Source organism: Corapipo altera, unplaced genomic scaffold (assembly GCF_003945725.1).
Source record: "Corapipo altera isolate COAL_440 unplaced genomic scaffold, ASM394572v1 104, whole genome shotgun sequence".
NCBI lineage: Eukaryota > Metazoa > Chordata > Aves > Passeriformes > Pipridae > Corapipo > Corapipo altera.
This window is the reverse complement of record NW_020884920.1, coordinates 6,412,384-6,435,227: the sequence shown is the minus strand read 5'-3', so window position 1 is coordinate 6,435,227 and position 22,844 is coordinate 6,412,384. Positions and strand designations below refer to the sequence as shown.

Here is a 22,844-nt window from a genome sequence, read left to right as displayed (position 1 = left end):
AGGCTCAGAGGAGCAGTGGGAGTCCCTGGAGTGGGAATGGGGGGATCACCCATGGGCAGGCTCGGAGGAGCAGCGGAACCTGCTGGGCTCTGAAGGAGGGGTCTGGAAGACACAGCTGCACAGGCTCAGCACGTGGAATGCTGTCCTTGCTGCTGGCATCATGCCGTGGGCTTGGATCCCTGGGGAGAACGATGAGCTCTGACCCCGGATCCGGACAGTGTCACACACTCCACAGCCATGTGGGCTGGCAGCTGTGGGGCCAAGGGAACGGTGCAGCACACGGAAATAACTCCTCTTCCCTAGGGAAGCGGGGTTGTTGCTTCCAAGAAAAAGTAGATGCTTTAACCCTCAGCTCCTCACACCATTTCCTGGTACTCAGAGATCATCCTACTTCCATGCACTCAGGGAATTTTCCTGGAGCACCTGTGGTTTTATAAACTTTGTACGAGAGCTGGAGAAAGGATTGTGTCCCATTTTATCCTGGGTCATTCCAGGTTAGTTGCATCATCCGCCTAGTTCTGGTGGGGACAGAATCACATCTGGAGAAAAATAATTGGGAAATAGGAGGTGAATGGCCCGGCTAAATCTTGTGGGGCAGCAGCAGAGGAACTTCTGGGTTTGTCCTTCATCTCCCAGTCTCTGTCATCACAGACCTGCAGATTTGGTTCCGTAAGGAGCTCACTGGAGCCAGATACCCAGTTCCTACTGAAGCCTAGTGAGAAAGGAATGGGATTCTCAAAAGCTGCTTAGAGCAGAAGTTGCATAAAAAGTCATTTGTACTTGTGCATCCTGTGCATTCTGAGAACCCCATCCTCAGGAAAAGCTTTGGCCCTTTATGGCTCAGTACTGGTGTCTTTGGATGTGAGATCCCAGCAGACAGAGCTGCTCCCTGCCCTTTCACAGAGGCTGACAGCCGAGATGGAAGGTGTTTCTTTTCTCCTTGAATTGTGTGATGGAATAATCCAGGCTCTGGATTATTCCTGTTGCACCCTTCCAGTCTCTTGTAGGTGGATACAGCTGAACCAGGGCAGGAGCATATGCTGCACTGGACTGCAGATGGTGCTGGATGGGAGAGCCGAGCCCTGGGGGTGGCTCTGGAGATCTCAGGGGGTCTCACAGCCTCCTTTCCCCCAGGTCATGCGCTACCAGGTGCTGCTGTCGCTGATGTTGTCCAGCCAGACCAAGGACCAGGTGACATCGGCTGCGATGCTGCGCCTGCGCCAGCGCGGCCTCACCGTCGACAGCGTCCTGCAGATGGACGATGCCACGCTGGGCCAGATCATCTATCCCGTGGGGTTCTGGAGGGTGAGTGCGGGATCACGAGGCAGAGGAGCCCCCCACACTGGGACTCGGCCTGTGTGCCCTTCCCTGGGGGGATCTTCCCCCTGGAGTCAGGCTGCAGGCTGGATTTTACACCAGTTTTGGCACTTTGCATTCCCAGCCAGATGAGATTGTTGGCTGCAGAGCCTGCAGGTGCAGGGAGGTTGGAGCTACCAGCTCTCAGCGTTTTAATTCCAAGGAGAAATCAAGGATCTGTCTCCCCTCCACAACTCCCATGTGTGGCCTTACCTGTTGAACACACTCAGGAATGGTTCATTTTCTTGTCTCTTTGCCCTGTATGGGAGGGCAGCTTGAATTTTGTGCCTTTCCCCTTGGTTTTCCAGAACAAGGTGAAGTACATAAAGCAGACAACAGCCATCCTGAAGCAGAAATATGGAGGTGACATCCCAAGCACTGTGGAGGAGCTGGTGCAGCTGCCAGGGGTTGGGCCCAAAATGGCCCACTTGGCCATGAACATTGCCTGGGACAGTGTGTCTGGGATAGGTAGGTTGGACTGTGTTTTTCCCATTCCTCTCCTAAATCTTGCCTGATCCATTCCCTGGGCAGAGGGGAAGCATTGCAGCTCCTGCCCCAGGACCCTGGTAGCATTCCTTCAGTTCATCAGGTGGGGTTGGAATGTCTCTAGAAACCCTCCCTGGGCAGCTGTTCTACCACTCTCCATGCAGAGTTCTTCCTCATGTTGAGATGGAACTTGTTGTGGTTTAGTTTGTGGCCATTACTTCTTGTCTTGTCACTGGCACCACTGAGCAGAGTCTGGCACCATCCTCTGACACCCCTTGGAAATATTTGTATGGACTGATGGGATCCCCTCTCAGCCTTCTCTTCTCCAGACTAACCAGGCCCAGCTCCTGCAGTCTCCCTCAGCACAGGGATGCTCCAGACTTACCCTGTCTGTCGAGCAGCGAGTGCAGGAGGGGCAGAGCTGTGCCCGGGGAGCTGTTGGCAGATCACCTGCAGGTCCCAGCCTGGGGTTCCTGGGGACAGATTAATATCCAGACTGATTTGCTGCTTCACGGAAGAGCCCTGGGAAAGCCAGGAGTGGTTTGACTCGATGAGTGAGTGCTGGAGGCCGGCGTGGGCAGGAGCTGGATCCTGCAGCCCCATCGGGGACCGTCAGCTGGACGAACCGTGGCTCTTGCTCTACATTTGACAGCCCTTGGGGTCTGTTGTTCTCCCTGCTGTGGGGGAGGGAAGTTCAGAAGCAGCCAAACTAGCCAAGTGTTTTCCAAATAATTGTGTGTTCAGTTTTGATTTAGGAAGCAAGGCTTAGTCTTCCTGTTTACAGCAATTTCCTGAGTTTTGCCCAATTAGCCCTAGAGACAGGTTTATCACTGCTGATCTAACAATAATACACTTTGCATTCAGAGCTTTTTAGCTCAAAGCACTTTATAAACACTCCTTTAAGCCTCCCAAACCCTCCTGTGCTGGTGGGTATTATGAAATGTGTTTTCCGTCTGGGTAAGTAAATGAAGGGGCAGAGATTGCAATTTGCGTAACATCAGCTGAAACACCAGGAGGATGAGGACGGAGGGAGGAAGGGAATGGGGGACAGGTTGCCCTGTGCCTGCTCCATTGGAGCAGGGGAACCTTTGGAGGGAGGCTGGCTCGGATTGTGTGACCGTGGGGAGAGATATCCATCCCAAATGCTTTTGGCTCTGGGCCTGGGAGGAAAACAACACGTTTGTTCTTCGAGTGAGTGTCCCCTCCCCTCCTTTCCCATTCCACCTGCCTGTTCCTGCTGCCTGCAGGGGAAGCCCTGCAGGGCCCTGGTCTGGTGGGCTGTGACAGGCAGCTCTTGGCTGTGCTCTCTCCGTTCAGGTGTCTCTGTCCCACCTAAACTCTGGGCTCTCCCTTCCCAGCTGTGGACACCCACGTGCACAGGATCACCAACAGGCTGAAGTGGGTGCAGAAGGAGACCAAGTATCCCGAGGAGACTCGGGTGGCACTGGAGGACTGGCTGCCCAGGTGAGGCTGCAGGAGCCACAGCTGCACACAATCCTGCTTCCAGCAAATTGGGACTAGTTGCACGTCTTTCTCCTCTCCCAGAGAGCTGCAGCAGCAGCAGCATCTCAGCTGCTTGGGTGTGTCCTGGCTGTCAGATGTATCAGTCACCATTAGTGCATCTGGAGTCCTTGATCCCTGATTTTTGTCCTGACAAGTTTACCGTGTGCTTTTCCACCCTAATGGCCACAGCAGTATCAGCCCAGGGCTGAATTCTGGCCTTCAGTGATGTTTAATTTTCAGTATCAAATGCCAGCTGACAGGTGCACAGGGACATCTCCACACCTGGCACATGCCTTGGCACAAGGGAATGACCACAGGCACTTGGTGTCATTGTCCTTTGCTCCCACTCAGACCAGCAGGATCTGGAAAGATTGGGAGGGCTGTTCCTAGCAGGGATCAGGAAAGGCTGGGAGTTGCCTCCAGGCTCCTGGGGAAGCCAGGAAGGACAGGCAGTAGGGGAAAGGGATCCTCAAACAGCACAGGCTGCTCTCTAACCCCTCTGAGCAGCTGTATAGGAATGCTCATGTTTCTCCTCTCACTGCAGGGATCTCTGGAGGGAGATCAACTGGCTCCTGGTGGGCTTTGGCCAGCAGACCTGCCTGCCTGTGAACCCTCGCTGCAGCCAGTGCCTCAATCAGGACATTTGCCCAGCTGCCAAGAAACACTGAGGGATCATCCAGCCTTTGGAGAGCCACAAAGCTGCTTGGGCTGAGCAGCAGCTGAGCTGGGCCCTGGTAAAGCTGGGCCTTGCACGGGGCTGGCTGTGTGACTGCAGGGAACAGGAGCTGCTGGAGCCAGCTCAGCACCTCAGGAGGGAGCAGCTGCTGGCTCAGCTCTTGAGGGGAAAAAGGGGCTTGGAGAGTGCAGCAATCCTGCTGTGCCAGTGCTGGAGGCTCCAGCCTGTGTGAATGCCTCAGCAGGGCCCAGCTGTGCCACACTGAGTCACTGTGGAGAAAAGCTTTGTCCTCAGGGACTTGCTGCTGCTTGTAAATACACATTTAATAAAGGTGGTGGGAGTTTTTTTGCACCCACAGGATTTGCTGGCGTCTGTGTGACACAGGGCAGGGAGAGGAGGGCGTGGGTGACCTCAGCAAAGCTGAGACCATGGCAACCAGCCCTGCCAGCTGGGAGCAGGCAACACACCCCTGCCAGCCACCTGCCAGCCAGGGTTGCCAGGGGCTCTGCCATAAGGTGTGGTGGCAACAGGACAATGAGGAAACAGCCTCAAGCAGAGGGTTCAGGTTGGACATCAGGAGGAATTTCTTCACAGAAAGGGTGGTCAGGCCTTGGAAGGGGCTGCCCAGGGAGGTGGAGGAGTCCCCATCCCTGGAGGTGTCCAAGGAAGGCCTGGCTGTGGCACTCAGTGCTCTGGGCTGGGGGACAAGGGGGGATCGGGCACAGGGGGGATCCATGGGCTGGGAGGGCTTTTCCTACCTCTGATTCTGTGATTTTAAGGCACAGCTGAAGCCTTCCCGAGCCAGCATCAGAGGTCATCACTGCCTGGACAAGCCTTTGGGTCCTGGCAGCAGAAGTGCAGGGTGTCACAGGAACAGATGAGCCAGTGTGCCAGCAAGGGTTACAGTGGCCACAGGAGCCAGGCTTGTGTCCTCAGGAGCTGCCAGGAGGGACACCACCACCCCTGTTTTGTTCTTCAAAGAAAGGGCAGTGCTGACTTCATTGTGGAGCTTCAAAGGAATAATTTCAGCTCCTCTTTAAGCGGGCCAGGGAGGAAGCAAAGTTTATAATGTGCTAAAGGCGGCTACAATTCCGCTCTGAAGTTCCCTGCAGCAGCTGAGGAACGAGTAGATAAGTCCTGGGTACATGGGAGACCAAGTTTATTACTGACATTACAGTGTACATTATGGTTTTGCAATGCAGCTGACAGCCTTATACTTTTATTGAATTTTTTTTTCCAAGTTAAATGTACAGGAACTGAATAATTACTACTGAGCTACAAGATGTCAGGAATATGGTAACGCTTCAACCAGGAGCAGTTTCCATGGACTAAGCAGAGATTAAGATTTTAAATCTTATCAGTATGGGTTTGCACACCTGATTCCTTTTGATCTGCATTCAAAACTACATGTTCTTTTTTTCTCCCCCCACCTCAACTACAGCAGTCTTGGATGAGAAATGGGGTATTTACAACAGGTCTTTGCTCTCTGAGCTGTATCAGGGTGTCCTGGGAACGCTCTGCCCTGTGCAGCCCGGGCACTGCCGGGGTTTGGCGATGCGGGCACGGGAAGCAACGTGCACACCATGAAAAAGAGCTCCTTCCAAACATTACCCACTGATAGAAGATCCTATTTTGGGGGCCCAAAAGAGAGCAGGTAACTTGAGGAGGGATAATAGAAGCGGTGTCTTAATGGCAGAGCCCTGAGGGGAGGCAACCTCTCCACATGCCCCCTGATCCCGCTGCCTGCCTGTCACTGATAGCCAAACACCTGCACCAGTTCCTCTCCAAAGTCATTATCTGCAACCTGTTCAGCCCATCCACAACCCTAAAAGATAACTTTCCTAAAGAGAACTCATCTCCTGCACCCCTGAGGCTCTCCATGCTCTCCTGCCAGCAGCAAAGAGCCACAGGCATCAGCTGCTCCCCATGGGGAAGCCAAACATCCCATGCTGAGCCCCAGCCTGCTGCTGAGGAGAGCAGAGAATGGTATAAGGCACCTTTTAGCTCCATATTTTGGAAATACCTTAGGAAATACACACAGAGCCTTTCCCATGTCCGTAGGATGCTGACTAACCCAAGGGCTTTTATCTCGGCAGTGCTGGAGTGAGGCAGGGCACAATCACAGCTCTGTTTGTGAGTCACTGATAGCCAACTGACTGCTGCTGTTTGCTTTCAGCTGGGAAAAGGGGGTTTGTGCTCCACTGTCCTGCTGTGCCCAGTCCCTTCCCAGCCCAGGCTGGAATTGCTGCTGGAGCACGGGAGGGAGCGGGACAGCCCTGTCACAGCCGGACACTGCCCCGGTAACACACCTCTGCTACCTGTGAGTGGTGCAGTTCAGCTGAGGCACCTTCCCTCACACAGCCAAAGGCAAGTCATAAAGAGCCGAAATGGGCTTAATCTGTAATGCTTTAAAGCTACACGTGGGAGGCTCGGATGCCGCGAGCGGGGTCTTGGAGGAGGCCACAGAACGCCAAAGCAACTGCCCATTCCATCACACCACTGCCAGTTTCTTCTCGAGCCCCACTGGGACTCACTGCTTTGGAGGATGCCCTTCCAATGGCAAGACACACTCACGGGCTGGAGGCACCAAACTCCAGCCCAGGTGGGACCCAGACACACTCCAGCCCAGCCCCGCTTCCCAACGCCGAGCCCACAGCTCGAGCCACAGCCCCACCTTCCCCCCTGGAAGCAGAGCTGGCTTGTCCTCACTTCCAGGTCTGTCCAAAGAGGTTTTTGTAGCATCCTGTGTCTCTGGTCTCCGTGCGCCGTAGGGCAGGACCGGCCCCCTCCCTGCCTTCCACGGCTGCAGGTGGTGAGGGCTGTGCTGGGGTTGGGTTTTAAATCTTGCCCTCTCCCCTCTGCAGAGCTGTCGAGGATGAAAAAGGGGCTTTTATTGCCGGGGCAGGAGCTGCTGGTGGGAGGGAAGTTCCTAAACTAACTGGAAACATATGGGACTCGATTAAAAAAAACCAACAAAAACAACAAAACAAACGTTTTCGCTTCAATAGCAAAGCCAACAGGAGCCATTTCCAGCCACAGTCCATTTTCCCATCGTGGGATCAGCTAATGCTGGACACAGGGTGCCAGGGAGGGGGTGCCAGGTACAGCCCACCCTGCGGGCACCCACCACGAGCCGTGAGATGTTTGCACAGGGGCACAGAGCATCCCATGGGGCTCACTCTGGGATACCCACAAAAAACCAAAACAAACACCTCTAAATAAAAAAATTAAAAAAAGAAGTAACAGAAGCCTAAATGATTCAGGAAACAAGAGTTAAAATTCTTCCAGTCCTTTCTCATAGGAACGGGGGACGGCAGGCAGCCAGAGCTGGGCTCAAGAACAAGCAAGAAAAGGAGCTTTGGTCACATTTGTCTTATGAGAATCGCTGGTGAGTAACAACAACAATAATAATAATAACAATAATAATAATAATAATAATAAAAAATAAAAATAAAAAGGGCTTTAAAATACGCCTTGTAAAAGCAACCAGTGAAGAGCAGAGCACAAAGCATCTCACGTGGACACTGAAGGACAGGGCGTAGGCACCTCAGAAACGTCCGGGCTGGGCGGGAGGAGGGCGGTGGTGGCACCACAGCCAGGCTCAGAAATTGCTGAAAATCTCCCGTTTCTTGTTCCAGTCCATCTGCGGCGCTCGCTTCTTCACCCGCTTGGCCCTCACCTTCTCCTTGGCCTCGGCGGCCGTGGGGCTCAGGCTCAGCCCGCTCTCCTCAAACGGGTCCTTCTTGTCCCCGTCTCCGTCCTGGGGGGAGAATGGAGAGGAGGAGTCACCCCAGGCAGGCCCCCAAAAGGACGTGGTGTCACACAGTGTTCCACCCCAGAGAGGCATCTCACAGAATCCCAGAGTCACTGAGGTTGGAAAAGAGCTCCAAGATCACCGAGCCCAACCTGTGACCAATCCCCACATTTAACTCTTCTTTCTAAGGCCACTGCAGCAACGTGTCCCCAGGCAGAAACCCCATGTGCCAGACACCCCAATCCACCAATCCTGACCCTCATGGTGCTGCAGCACCACATCCCCACATCCCTCAGGGTGCAGTTAGTGTCCTGATCAAAACACTTTTACTCCCCTGTTGGGGTCTCTGAGCCCCTCAAACCACCAGCAGCTCCATCATGGGTACAATCCAAAGCTCCTGCTTGCTGCCTGGAGCCAGGTAGGGGGGAAGTGCCCGGGGGGGTTGAGGTGGGGGCTGCACCCGGAGCTGCAGGGCTGCACTCGTGTCAGGAGTGGGCAGACACACAGAGTGGAGACCTTCAGTTTCCATGAAACATTTTAAAGTTTTCCTGCTGGCACTGCTGCCCCACCACACATGCCCAGCTCCAAAATAATGATTGCACAAACCCTGCTGATAACCATGGGCAGGGCCTTCCACCAGCACAGCGAGATAACAGCTCTGGCTGTTAAGCTGTGGCTTAACAAAAGCAAACTGACCCAAACTGAGCTCAGACAACCCCCCCAGCAGCCCCAGGACTCTGGCTTCTAACACAGGGGTGGGACAGCAAGCCCTGAAACAGCCCAACAGTGACTGTGGGAGGAACCCCTGTGCTCCAGCACTGGGACCAGTTTTCCAGTTTTTCCACCCCAGGGACTCTGACTTCTCGTGCAGTGACCCCTGAAACAGCCCAAAGGTGACTCCAGGGGGGGAATGGCTGTGCTCACCACTGGGACACAGCCTGCTTTTCCAACGGCAGCAGCCATTGGAGCAGGACATGTATTATTTAATGCTCAGAGAGAAATGGAGATGCCAGACTGCAGGCGTTTGGCCACAGCTGGTGTCCCACAGAGGCTGTGGGTGCTCAGACAGGCCCTGTGAGCACTTGCTGCTGTCAGATTCCTGCTCCCAAATGTCCTGGGGCAGGGGACAGCACGGCAGAGACCCCACAGAGCACCTGCAGGGAGACATTCCTCTATTTCTAGCAGAACCTCGTGCTAAAGATAATTTTTTGAGCACTTTACAAATCCCCTACCTCTTATTTTTAAGAGAAGAAAACCTGCTAAATCAATAATACCTGAGAATACCAATCTATGCCTTGTGTTGACTTCTGGTTGCCCCTTCACCTTGTCTAGCAAGTTGTGCCCCTTCACTGAGGTGTTGGGCCAGGCTCCTCCAGAGAAACCCCCCCAGCCCTGCCAGTCACCAAATCCAGCTCCTCCCATCCTGAGCAGCTCCTTTAAAAACCGTGACAAATTCATTGTGCTCCAAACTAAAAGTAATTTGGCTTTTTCGAATTTTTGCCTGCCCTGGTCCTGGCAGCAGCACTGGAGCCTCCCAGCCCTGCCACCCCCAGCTTCCCAGCCTCCAGTCCTGGAGCTTGCCAGTGTAACTACACTTAAGATCCCAAACTCTGCAGACATCCTTTCCTCTCACACCTCCTTTCAATCTCCTCAGGCAGGAGTCACTGCCCAGCAAGAAGCCAATTAACTCTTGCTGCCCTTAATCCTGGACATCTGGGGCAGAGCCACCTCCTCCCTGAGGTCATGATGCCCCAAGGGATAAGAGTCCTCCCAGAGCCAGGACACAACCACACCCTTCCAAAACTCATCCCCTCACGGAGCATCTGCTGCTGATGGGAGAGGCCACGTGATCCCCATGAGCTGTTCTGTCCCCAGGACAAAGAGGGGAAGGAACATCAGGGTCCTGAGCCCTCAATCAGCCACATGAAGGAGTTATGTATCATCCATCCTGAAGGATTTATCCTTCCACACTCATCCACAGTGCAGGGGATGAGAGAAAACTCTGGATTTTGGCTGCTGGGTGGACACAAGTGAACCCAAGTCTGGGAAACAAGCTGAAAACATGTCAGTACACAGCCCCATAAGGCAGGTTTGTACCTACACCAGGGTGTAAAAGGGAAGGGGAGTGTTTGGGGTTTTACCTCTGATTCCTTCCCAGGACTCTGCAGGTCACTGTGAGATGAAGATGTGGATCCTCCATTCAGCTGAGGGAAATGAAAATGTTAGTCTGGTTTGTGCAAAGACAGATTTAGACAAAAAGCAAAAAGCCAGGTGGAAAAATGCTCCAGCCTGGTGGGGACAGACATCCCACTACTCTGGGCCCCTCCAGGGATGGGAATGGAGCCTGGAGGGGATGGTCCAGCACACACAGGATCTCCCTGGATTTCCCAGCAGAGCTGCTGCTCTCTCACATCCCCCACACCAAGGATGTCACCCACCTCCTCCCTCTGTCATGGGGCTGAAACCAGCTTTGTTTGACCCCTGAATTAAAGCTGTAGTGGGGAGCAATTAAAACCAGCCAGCAGCAGCAAAGCTGAGCTAAATGAGCCTTGGGGGCATTTTGAGCATCCCCCCTGCTCTCCAGGCTGGACAGTCATCCCCCACCAGGCTCACCTGGCACAGGTGGGAGCCAAGGAAAGACCCCTGATCCCATCTGATCACTCCAACACACACACCCAGCCAGCCCAGCTCCCCCTGGCCATGGGCAAATCCCAGGGCAGGGCAGCACCCACCTGGGTCTGAGCAGATCCATTTGTCATGGGCTGAGGCACCACCCCTGCACAACACAGGAGAAACACAGTGAACACCTGAGCTGGCATCCTCGGCCTCAGGGCCCAGGGAAGCACCCCCTCAGCATCACCCACCTGCCATCCCACACCTGCCTCCTCCCCTGCCCACCCCACCAGCTCATCCTGTCTCTTGGCTTTGTCCTGGGCTGGTTCCCTGCCCACACAGAAGCCTCCCCACTCTCCCTCACCCCTTGGGAGCCACATTGTTGCAGATTCCCCCAAATTCCCCCAATTTCACCCTGTTTTCACCAGAAGAAAACACCTTTTAGGAAGGGGACCAAGTAACCTTCTACAAGCCTTAACTGCAGCACACTCCCATTTTTTTGACCACTATTAATTTGTCTTCAGAACTTGCTTAATTAAAAACCTTAAAAAACCAGCTCAAAATTCTGCACCACAATCAGCATCTCGGTGGTGTCACAACAGTGTGTGGCAAACAACCCACTCCCCAGGCACCCTGGACTTCTATTTGCTCCCTTCCAATGATTTACACTAATAATATCCCACACTATGGCACATTTAATGCATTTAAGCTGCCAGTCACAACGATCAAGCCATTGCCCCAGGCATTATCATGTCTCATCTGTCCCAGACTAACAGATGTGTTAATTGTGATGAGATTAATAACTGAATTATGTTGAGCATGGATGCTTCCCTACAGACCAATCTGGAGGCCACATTCACTGCAGGGGTTCCTGGGGCAAAGCAGTGTTTAGAAAAAGAAACCTAAATCTTCATTTTGAGAGCATGCTGGTGCAAAAACCTCAGTTGTGGCATTTGGGTCCTTAAATATTTAACCATGTTGAATGCTAGACTCGTGTTCAGAGTACAACAAGCTCTGAGCAATGGGCATTAGGAGAGTCAGCTCATAGCAGAAGTGATGTTAAGGCCTCTGGTATCATAAGAAGATAAATTTTAAATAATTTAAAAGGAAGCAAGCTTCAAATCACAAGGGATACTAAAGTGGAACTGAACTCTAAGAAAAAAAGTAATTTCAAAAGAGCCACGTCTAGAAATACTTTCATATTTCCTTAATCCTGAGAGGTCTTAAAATCCACTCATTGGCTTAAAGGTGGAGGTGCTCAGGATCAGCTGTAAGGCTTGGAAATGGTCAGTTTGAGGTCAAAGCAGTTTGATTAAAGAGTGCAATTATTATTTCCTCTTACCCTGCAAACAACAGAATCTACCAGAGCACTTTGTCACCGTCTCAGGTGCCATCACTGCCCAGACAGACCCAACCCCCGGGCTCTGCTGAATGCACTGAGGTAGCAGCGCCAAGGCAAGGGCTGGAGCACCCACCCACCCACCCTCCCGATGGATCCGTGGCTCCAGCTCCATCCCCACCCTGGGAACAAGGGCTCCTTTATGGCTGGTGCCAGCAGACGGCCCCGGCTCCTCCTGGGACCCCGCGGAGCATCTGACACCGCGCTCGCCCCGCGCGCTCCCAGCACTGTCTGACCCACTTCTGGGGACAAATCTGCCCATTGAGCGCCCCGGGAGCAGATAAGGAACAGCTGTCCTGGGAACAGAGCTCCCTGCTGAGCCGGGGTGGGGGCAGGCCAGCCTGGGAGCGCTCCCCCCCAGCCGGGACACGGCAGGTTGGGAGCGGCCGGGCAGCTTTCCCTGCCAGGTTTCAGCAGCGAGGAAAACGTTTCCTGCAGCAGCCAGGCCGTGATCACCCGGCGTGAAACCCTTCCCCCTGCTCACAGCAGCTTCGCTCAGTGGCTGTCCAAGCACCCTTGGGTTCCTTCGCTGGAGCAAAGACCAACAGTTCATAGAACCATGCAAAATCCTGGAATGGTTTGGATTGGAAGGGATCTTAAAGTCCATCTCATTCCAACCCCCTGCCGTGGGCAGAGACACCTTCCACTAGACCAGGTTGCTCCAAGCCCCGTCCAACCTGGCTTTGAAGGCTCCCCTCAAATCCCACCACGCCTCAGTCACTTCATGGCAGCGAGTTCCTAAGTTAATTATTCACAATGTAAAAGCAACAAACTGTTTTTTGCCTGGATTAGGGTGTATTCTCACTATTTATAAATAGCTGGGTGGTGCTCAGGAAACCACTGAGGGATGAGACAGAAGGGAAACGTGACTCTCCTTTGCTCCTGAGATCCCACCCATGGCACGGTGAGTCATGGGAACGCCACAGGGCCACCCTGGGAAAGGAAGGCCTCACCTTTGGTGTGCTCCTCCGTGGGGGTCACCCCCAGCTTCTTGAAGTATTCATCTGTTTCGGGGTCCACCACCAGGAGCCTGGCTTCGTTCTCCCTGGATTTGATGTGGGACACCACCTCCGAGTGCCGCAGGCCCTCCACGTTTATGCCGTTCACCTGCAAAGCCACAGCATCAGAATCCAGACCTGTGCCCCTGCAGCAGAGATGCTGCTCCTGGCTCACAGACCCCCAGAACAGCCCCCTCTTTCCCTAAGGGATGGCATTTTACCTTTTCTAATTTCTGTTGGGATGATGGAAGGCTTTGGGCTTTTTTCCTTCCCCCTCTCAAGCCAGCCACGGCCTCCTAAACCCCCCAGTGTCTCTCCCAGAGCATCCTCCGTGTTACTGCAGGTCTCTGCCTGTGTCCCAAACACATCCATTGGGAATCACAGACCCCAGGCTCCATCACCACCCCAGTCCCACCAAAACGCTCTCCCTGCCCTCTTTAGTGATGTCAAACCCAGCCTTCCCCTGGATGTGCCCCAGGAATCTCAGGCTGCCTGTGAGATGCAACCAAGCATGGGCACAGGCTGGGTGCCACTGGTGTATCCTGTGGCATCACTGAGCCACCCTTCATCTCTTTCTGATGGAAATCCATGGATTTTCTGTGTCCCTGATGGGTGAATCCCTGTGCCTGCCACACGGATTCATCTCTCCCTTCCCTGGTGCAGAGTCTGGACCTACAGGGAACATGATCCTCTGCTCCCGATTGTTCCCCACAGCAAGGGGACAATTGTGATTCAGGGGCATTGTTTGGTGGGAATGAATCACCCTTTGTCCCGACAGGAAGGGCCCCAACAGCCTCGGCAGGACCCAGAGCCGTGGCTGCAGCTCCTGGATGCCAAGGGACGAGGCAGGAGGACATTGCAGAGCCTGAGCTGGGTCAGCTCCGAACTTTGGGCTCCTCTTTGCGGACAGCCTGGTCCTGAGGGCACAGCTGCAAGGGTTGGGATCAAAAGGACCCCCATTCCCAGGCTTTGCACCTTGCTCCAGGTGCTGCCAACCTCAGCTGCTGGCTCATAACCCCACTCCATCCCTGGCAGCACGATCCTGCCACTGCAGGTCACCCCGATCCATGCCCAGTGCTCACCCCTGGTTGGGCTGGGCCAGGAGGCTCAGGGCTGTTCTCCCCCCCTCCCTGGCACACGGCTGGTGGGGGCATCAAATATTTATCCAAGCCCCAAAGAGCAGGTAGGGAGGGGATTGGGTTTCCAAGCTCTCCAGCTCACCCCATGCTGCTTTGTGTGTGCCAGGCACTGGGCCAAGCCCATCAATAAATAACACGACCCCTCGCCAGGAGCCGCTGCCACCGGTGCCCCGCTCCTGGCCCCGGCCCCACGCTGCTCCCAGCATTAAACTTTCAGGTGCTGGGAAGAGGCAGCAGCTCCCACTGGCTGGGGAATAATTATTCACGGGGCTGGAAAGCAGGGAAGTGCTTTGGTCTGGGTGTTTTCCCAACTCACGCTTCTCCAGGAGCACTAATCCCATTCCATCTCTGAACCAGCAGCGAGGGCCGTGGCTCAGTCCCCATGATGGCACAGCATCCTGGGGATGGCACAGCATCCCGGGGACGGCACAGCATCCTGGGGACGGCACAGCATCCTGGGGACATGGGGCAGTGGTGGCCTTGGCAGTGCTGGGGAACAGTTGGACTTGATGGTTTTAGAGGACTTTTCCAGCCTAAACAATCCCATGATTCTATTCTGTGACTCCACCTACACTTCAGTGCTCACAAATGCCCACTCGGCACGAGATGAAGGAGCACGAAGTCCCTGCCAGGGCACCCCCATCCTACAGCTTGGAATTACACAGGAATATTGGGGGGGGATCTGGTGGAAGAGGTCACAAGATGGGGTCTGTTTCAGCTTCAGGCTTCCCGAGGGTCCCATCACTGCTGCTGTCCCTCCTCCCACCCACGTGTGTCCCACCCCGTTACCTCCACCAGCCTGTCCTGGGGCCGCAGCCCCGCTCGGGAAGCCGGAGAGTCGGGATCGACCGAGCGGATGAACTGCCCCGGCCGGGACTTCTCGCTGTGCAGGTTGAAGCCGTAGCCATTGGGGCCTTTCTTCAGGTGGCAGAGACGTGGGCACAGCTCCTTCTGTCCGTTTAAATCCTGATTAACAGAGGAGGGGGCGGGGGGGACAAGACACGGGGGTTAACTGATGGGTTTGGTTGGCTCCAAGGCAGAGGTGACCATAAATAAAGGAGGAAGCGCCCTATCTGCCTCCCGTCCTCTGCACAGGGACAGGTTAACAAATGAATTTCCTCTCATTGAGCCTATTTTAGAAAACCAATTGTCCAAAACCACTCCAGAAAAATTAAAACAAAACAAAAAATGCATTTCCTTCACCAGGAGCAGCCCAGATAAACCCACCCGCACGCCGGGACCCCCCCCGGCAGCGGTCGAGCCCCAGGCAGGGAGGATCCAAGGCCGAGTTCTGCTTCGCCCAGGCTCACCCAGACCCGGGATTAACCTCAGTTATTTATTTAAGGCAGCACCACGCCCTTGATCCTGGTGACACTGGCATCGCCCACAGGTGCCATCACCTCCCAGCGGGGGGGTCTGGGGTGACGAACCCCAAAGTCCAACAGGTCCCCCAGCACGGGAGGGCTGAGCTTGTGCAGAATGCCATGGCTCAGTCACTTCAGGGCTGATCCCAACTCCTTCATCCCCTCAAGGAGGGATTTTACAAAGGAGGACAAAGTGGGGGCACACAGAGTGGTCACCCCTGGGGATGTCCTGTGCTGGGGGATGGAATTTTCATAGAAAAACAGAATGGTTTGAGTTGGAAGGGACCTTAAAGATCATTTCATTCCACCTCCTGCCATGGGCAGGGACACCTTCCACTAGCCCAGGTTGCTCCAAGCCCCCTCCAACCTGGCCTTGGACACTTCCAGGGATGGGGCAGCCACTTCTGTGGGCAATTTTGGCCATAGCTTCAATGCCCAGGAGGGACAGTGGTGCATCAGGGTTCAGTACCAGCCTGACCAGCTCAGTCCCAGCATCCAGGAAGAAACAAGGATGCAAGATGATCAACCCTAACACACAGAATGGTTCAGGTTGAAAGGGGCCATTGGAGGTTATCTAAGTTCAACCTCCCTTTTCAGGCAGAGGTCCCTAGAGCACATCACTCAGGATTGCACCCAGAAAGCTTTGCTCTAACACAGGAGGGGCACCTTGACCACCCGAGGGTGCTGAGCACCAAATTCCCCAAAATCTGCTCACACACGAGGGTCACCACCAGCAACACCCGTCACGGGCATCGGGGCACACTCAGACCCACTGCAAACTGCTCTGGAACTTTACAGAGACTCACTTGGCAAGAGTTTTTTATTAAAAACCAGCTCTTGGTGTTGACACCTCAATCCTAGATCAGTTCTTAAAGGAGAAAAATTATCAGTGCAAAAACCCAGACCAGGACGGGGCTCCCAAGCACCTCAGCCCCACAAACCAGGAGCAGCCCCGCACCCTCATCCTCCCCCTCTGCACGTTTAACACCCCTGGACTTTTCCCATGGCCCCAGAGCAGCGGGTTCACCCTATCTGCAAACATTTCCAGCCTGCCTCCGAGTTCTTCAAAAACTGAAGAAAACAGGAAATGATTCAATTGGCCCAAGAGGGTCGGATTCGCGCGACCTTAAAGGACACTCGGGGCTCTGTGCGGCAGGACAAGGGGGCATGTGGCACAGGCTGAGGGGAACGTGGCTGGGATCACCAAAATGAACCTGAGGTCACCTATTCAGGTTTAAAAAGGACCCTTTTAAACCGTTTTCCTCTTGCTCCGTTTTCACAGGGTCAGAGCTCCAACAGCAGAGGGAAAACACCGAGAGAAATCACTGAGAAAAATCACCCCAAAAATGCTGCAACTGTGGGTGCTGCCCCAGGGTGGGGATCCCCCGGGGACACACCAGGGTCAGTCCCTCTGCCTGTGGGGATCCCCTGGGATCACCAGTGAAATCAAGTTACTCAATAATTAAACCACCCAGGGAAAAGCTCCACTGCAGGATCCCTTTGACTGCGAAGGTGGTGACCGGTGCCACGTCCTACGTGGGCTTGTGCTGCTTTCACCCCAAAATCTTGAATTTAAGATCCTTAACTGGGTTGAATTCAAGATATTTATTTTTAAGTATATATATATATATATAAAATAATCCCAATTCAGCATCTGTTCTGAGTAGAAATCCTCAGGCAAAACTGCTTATCGTCCCGCAGAGATGATCCAGGGCTTTCACCAGGCTCTTAAACCTCCTGACTAACGCAATCCTTGGCTGCTGGAAAAAACAGGTCTTGGAGCTGAGCTCTGCAAAGCCCCTCTCTGGGATTAAGCAAACGCTGACACTCCCCTCGCTTTCCCCCTGCTCAGACCCCCCCCACTGACACGGAGCCGCTGCCTCTCCTGCCAGCTCTGCTCTCTATTTTCTTTTTCACCCGTGCCAACGTTTCCCTGGTTGTGTTCTGGGAAGATATTTCCTAAGCTCCCAGGGGGAATTTGGCCTTTGTGAAATCCAAACCCTGCCACAAAGCTGTTCCCTGGAACAGCAGCACGTTATCTGGGCTTCCCAGGAACCCGCCTGCAGAAACACTCGGGTCCTGCTCCGGAGGAGGCTTCGCTGCCTTTCACACGCCAAGGACTTGAAAGCCAATTTGGATTAAGTTACATTCACATGGATACTATAAAGCAACAAAAACGAACTCTATTTTTTTGTCTGTTTGCCTGTAAAAAAAAAAAATAAAAAAATTGCAAAATGAAGCAATTTTTTTTTCTAGGAATTCGGATTCTACCAGTGGCCATTAATTTAATGAACTGGATTAAGGAGGAATGGCAAGGCACACTCCACCTGCAAGCGTCCCTGTCTGTACCATCCAAGGGGTGTGTGTAGATAAACACTGCCTGGACAAGCTGCACTGCCACCCCATCCCTGGAGCTGCTGCTTGAGACAAACCATCGGCATTTTAAAAGGAAAATGGTTTCGGAAGCACAGTTCAAGCTGGTCCATTTAAAAATGCACAAACAAGACATTAAATAACAATGGGTGCTGCCAGCTCTCACAATCTCATGGCAACTCTTGCAGCATTTGAATTTTTATTTCCCTTAGAGTTTCCAGCACTGCTGTTGGGAATTGGGGTCCCCTGGGGACACCCCTTGGCTTACGGGGGATCTTCCAGGGACAACCTCCAGCTCACTGGGGTCCTCCAGAGATACCCCTGACCAGAGTCCTCCAGAGACACCCCCAGGTTCACCAGGATACCACAGCACTGGTTTTGTGCCACCTCGTGCAGGTCCCTGCAGTGACCAGGACCATTCCCATTTCGGACACCTGGAGCTGGCACCACAAATGTCACCAGCTCCGATTCACGAGGGGTTTCCACGTCAGTAATTAGCTGTGCCAGCCTCCATGCAAGCAGAATCCACTCCCAGCAGCACCAAAAGGAAACAAACTCACCTCCTGGGTTTTGAGGGGCAGCAGAGCAGCCCCTCAAGCTCTGTTACCCAACCAAACCCACCTGCCCCTACAAAAGTCCCTCCCTGACACACCACCACGAGGTCACTGGTGCCAGAGACCCGCTCACTGCCACAGCTGACCCTGAGCCCCAGTTTTGGGACAGGGACGTCCACTCGCTCCCCCGTCCTGATCCCACTGCTTTCACAAAGGTGAGACTCACAAAACCAACCTGCACCTTCACACCATCCCTCCACAGCCCGACTGTGAGCAGGAATGGGGATGAAAAGGGCTTTTCAAAGACCAGCTTAAAAAGCTGCAGGAACAGTCACAGGTCTCTGCACACCCAGGATGCTCAGAGACAGCACTGGTCAAGTCCCAGGACCACCTCCAGCCCCTCTGCCCCACAAACACGTGCCCACAATGGGCTAAAATGCCTTGAAAAGCCACGTTTTAGGGTTTTACTCCGGGAATAAAAACCAGTGCCAGTGTGGACACCCAGTTTGGTTCTCCTGGGTCCTCCAGGAGAGGAGGAGGACGAGGAGGACAACACACATACACACACACACAGACACAGAGCTAATCTAGTGGCCGAGGTCGGGTCGGTACCATCCTCCCTGGGATCCTGCTGGGTCCTGCAGGTCCACGCACCAAGGCCACGATGCTGCTGAGCCCCTCAGCACGGGGGGGTCACCCCAAACCTCCTCCAAGGCTCAAGGGACACTCGGCACAGCCAGGAAGTGCACGGTGTCCCAGGGAATCGGGGATTTGCTCAAACTCAGCCGAGCTCACGTGCTGGGAGTGACGGTCACCCTGTCACAGCGTCATCCCCAGAGATCAGGGCTCGGCCCTAATCGGCTCAGTCCTGCCTGGGACCACCTCACCCTGCTCCTGGCACCAGCCCATCCCTCCATGCCCATCCCAGGGGCTTTGCCATTTCCTGGGGGCAGCCAAACAGGCTCCAGTTGCCGCTGTCAGGAACTGCACCTGGATGCACTCCAGGCTCCGGATCGGCGACATGTCAAACCTTTCCGCCTCTGCTCGGCAGAGCTGGAGAAAACCCAGGCAGGAGCATTCCTGCCTAATTCACATTGCTAACATATTTTCTTTTAAGTCAGCTCCCGTGGCGTTTCCTCTCCTTTTCCATGTGGTTTCAGACAGAAAATGGCTCCTTCGCTCCCTGAAAATCAAACCTCTGCAGTAGAACCCACCAGGGCTGGGGGACACCAGGGTCCTGTCCTGCCCTGGGGCCACCTCAGGACACTGAGATGTCCTGGGGGGACAGGGGACACTGCTCAGAGCCTCAGAGTCCATTCCCACTGTCTTGCCTCTAGCTGGGGCCTCTCCATCCCCTGCACTTTGGATTCTCCACTGCAGGCAGTGGCCACCAAGGGATGGGAGGGGATGCACAGCCACCTTTAGGGGTTGTGGAGGAGAAGTGCAGGATCCTGACCCAAATCCAAACCCCAGCAGGCAGAGGAGCGAGAGGTAACTCTGGGAACCTGGAAGTAGCCAGGAAAGGGGGCCCAGGGGCCACAGCACCACCAGAACAAGAGGTCCATTTACACCCCTCTGACAGGGGCACCCTCCCTTGGTAGTACTGGTTAGGCTGGGAGCTGAGGTGAGCCCTGGGCAAGCTTTAACTGCCAGCATTATTACCACAGTTTTGTTGGAACCTCAAAGGTTGCTGCCTTTGCTCGGATTTAGGGATGCACTTAACTTCAATGAGATGTTTGTCACCCTGATCCAGGGAGGGGAGAGGTGAAAACCCGCTGTCTTCCACACTGCAAAGGTGAGGAAAGCTGGGAGAAGCAGGAGCCCCCACCGTGGCTGCCAGCAGCACCCATAGCCCTGCTTGCCATGAAAACAGGCAGCTTTGGGATCGTGCCACGGCTGGAGCAGGATTGCTGCCTCCATTCACTGCCTGCTCTAGCAGGGCTGGGTTTCATTCCCCTTCCCCCAGGAATGACTCAAGTTTTCCCATTAAAGCAGCACCAGAAAGGGGGCTATTGTAGCCCTGCATCCCCTGGGGCCAGGGGCCTTCGGTGACACTTTGGGGTGGGGGGGACACACAGCTGACAGCAAATGTCAAAGGAGCCTCAAAACCCATCTGGAGAGTGGGACCAAGGGCTGGCAGCGCTGGGAGGGGCAGGCACAGCACCCCCAGGTCTGCACTGTGGGGTGAGGACAGGGCAGCTCTCCCACCATCCCCACTGCTGGGAAAAGCAGAGCAAGGATGCTCCCGGGGCTCCCCAACCCCCACACGGTCCTCAGCTCCTCCCCGGGATGCTGGGATGCTGCCCCCCCACGCTGCTGGGAAGGGCTCGGGGCTCATTCCCTCCCTCCCCCCGTGTCCCTCCGGCCGCACACGTCTCACCCGGCTCCATCCCCCGGCTCGGAGTCAGCCAGCGCCGGGGCGGCTCAAACTCCAGATGTTGGTGAAGTGCTATAAATAACGGAGGGGGAGGGGGAGACGGGGTTGGGGGGACGCCAGACCCACCGAACCACAAGCAGATGTTCCCCTTCGCTGCAGGGCCAGAGCCGGGACTGGGGAGAAAGGTGGCAGTTCCAGCACCCAGAGACCCCCTGGCACTGGCAAAAGCGGGTAATTCACAGGTTTTCCACCAGCCAGGTCAGGAATAAATCCTCGGGCAGGACCAGTAAACAACTTGCTTCCATTTTTATACAGCCACAACTCTAATTAGCACCCACCCCGTTCCTGAGGTGTTTCGGCTCCGACACCAGCGGCCAAAGGAGGAAAATCCTGTGTCATTCCTCCAATGCAGACCTGACAGCCCAGAGACACTCACTGTAAACTCCTTCCCGGCATCTCCCAAGCAGGAGTGCAGCCACCTCCACATTCCTACAGCCAGGAGAAAGTTTTGGGTGCTCCCACAGACAAACAGGGACTGCAGAGTGTCCAAAGTCATTGCTGTCCCGAGAGAAGAGGATGGGTACAAACACAGCTGAGCTGCCTCCAAATAGCTTTTTCCAGAGTCTAAAGCCAGCAGAGTTACCTTAAATATCACGAGGAGGAGAGGGGGGTGTTGCAGGGTCCTGATGGTGATGGCACAAACTGTGCCACCGTGTCACAGCTCCATGTCAGCACCAGGCACTTTGCCTGCCCATCCCCAACACAGCTCTGGGCTGTTGTAGCTTATTAAAATCTCTTCCATTATTCAAATTGCTCCAATTATTTGAATTGCTCCAGCTGGGTCTGAGTGATAGAAGCATCAAAAGAAAAAGATCGTGTATTTTTTTTAGGGCAGCAGACACAGATTTGTGCCGTTTTCCCAGCAGTGCTCCCCCAGCACCCTCCCACCAGCCTGGGGGGCTCTGCCAGGCACTGGAGCTCTGCCTGGAGGGTTGCACCAGCACACACACCCAACACCCTTTGGATGCATCCCAGCCTTTGGGCCCTGCTGCTTTCTCTGCCAACAGGCAGCACAAAGGGAGTGAGCGGGAATGGCAGGAGGGCGATTCCAGTTAGCAGTGGAACATGTCCAGCCACGGGTCCCTGCAGGACCCACGGTCAAGCTGCAGCTGAGGGGACAACTTGGATATTTCAGGGAGTCTCCAGTCCCTGCTGGGGCTGCTGTGATGGATGGGAGCACCAAGTCACGCTGGTCAGGGTGACACCAGGTTCCTGCTCTGCCCCAAGTCGAGCCCAACAACAGTCCCTGTGAGGAGCAGGAGAGGGATCCACCATTCCATGGAAACCCCATGCCTGCAGTATGGCTCCTTCCAGCCCTGGAGGGGAAGGATGATGCCCACAGTGGGTCCTGAGCCTCAGTAGGGACCCACTGAACCCAAGGACACCCACCCTGAGCCCTGCAGCCCTTTTGGACACAGCAGAGGGGACAGCCCCTTCCAGGGTGGTGCAAAATCAGTCACACAAAATTACTGAGGTCCTTCACCACGCCCTGGCAGTGCAGCAGCAGCAAGAAGGGGTTTGCACCTCCCTGTGCCCTGCACCAGAGTATCCAGGTCATCCCAATCCCACATGCCCAGTCCTTTCCAGGTGCTGTGGGATGCAAATCTCTCAGGTACCTGCACCCTGCCAGAGCTGTGCCCCGGCACAACCAAAGGGCTGTTATCCCAGCAAACTGCCAGGCAGAAGAAAACAAGAGCAGGAAGGATGTGGAGGGTGGGGAGGATGCCCAATGTCCAGCCCAGGGTGACAGTGCCTGCCAGGCTGGGTGGTCCTGCTCCCACCCCAGCACCCACAGGGCGATGGGAACAGCAGCTCCCTCACAGCTCCCATCAGGGCTTCACCTCCAAACAACCCCCTGACAAAGAAACCAGAGCTTGACCTTTGCTGCTGCCACTGTCCTAAGGCGAGGGGTAAGCCTGGATTTGCCCCTCTCCCAAATCCCAGGCACTGAACCAGAGCATTACAGAAATCCCCGAGCACAAAGGGGCCTCTCAGGAGAGGGGCTGTGGCCAGGCCATGTCCTGCTCAGGCCCACGTGTCCCCAGTGGGACAACCCCAGGTGAGACCCCGATGGGCACATCCCCACTGTGGGAACACCAGCCCAGTCTGGCTCCGTGGGGTCCAGCTGATCCCCCCAGCAGCACTGACTCCAACTGAGCTGTCCTGGCCATTCCCTGGCAATCCCACAGCTG

At 54.8% G+C, this 22,844-nt stretch overlaps 2 protein-coding genes across 3 annotated transcripts in view; one reads left to right on the top strand and one right to left on the bottom strand.

Moving 5' to 3' along the window:
- Nucleotides 1–4,381, top strand: part of NTHL1 (nth like DNA glycosylase 1) — a 6,011-nt gene extending 1,630 nt beyond the window's left edge. The window contains exons 3-6 of one of the 2 annotated variants that reach the window (XR_003529914.1): nucleotides 1,135–1,305; nucleotides 1,665–1,824; nucleotides 3,160–3,306; nucleotides 3,890–4,001. Coding sequence is in view for 1 of the 2 variants with exons in the window: in XM_027656815.1 (XP_027512616.1) it covers nucleotides 1,135–1,305; nucleotides 1,665–1,824; nucleotides 3,201–3,306; nucleotides 3,890–4,013 (561 nt within the window). In the remaining variant the exon portion in view is untranslated. Of the gene's footprint in view, nucleotides 1–1,134; nucleotides 1,306–1,664; nucleotides 1,825–3,159; nucleotides 3,307–3,889 lie in introns of both variants that reach the window. The other variant, XM_027656815.1, reaches the window with a different exon arrangement.
- A 782-nt stretch (nucleotides 4,382–5,163) lies between these two features.
- Nucleotides 5,164–22,844, bottom strand: part of SLC9A3R2 (SLC9A3 regulator 2) — a 32,838-nt gene continuing 15,157 nt past the window's right edge. Inside the window, exons 3-7 of the mRNA XM_027656814.1 lie at nucleotides 14,714–14,890; nucleotides 12,741–12,894; nucleotides 10,508–10,551; nucleotides 9,917–9,979; nucleotides 5,164–7,781 (exon numbers count right to left, since the gene is read on the bottom strand). Of these exons, the coding sequence (XP_027512615.1) occupies nucleotides 7,623–7,781; nucleotides 9,917–9,979; nucleotides 10,508–10,551; nucleotides 12,741–12,894; nucleotides 14,714–14,890 (597 nt within the window). The 3' untranslated portion in view covers nucleotides 5,164–7,622. The remainder of the gene's footprint in view (nucleotides 7,782–9,916; nucleotides 9,980–10,507; nucleotides 10,552–12,740; nucleotides 12,895–14,713; nucleotides 14,891–22,844) is intronic.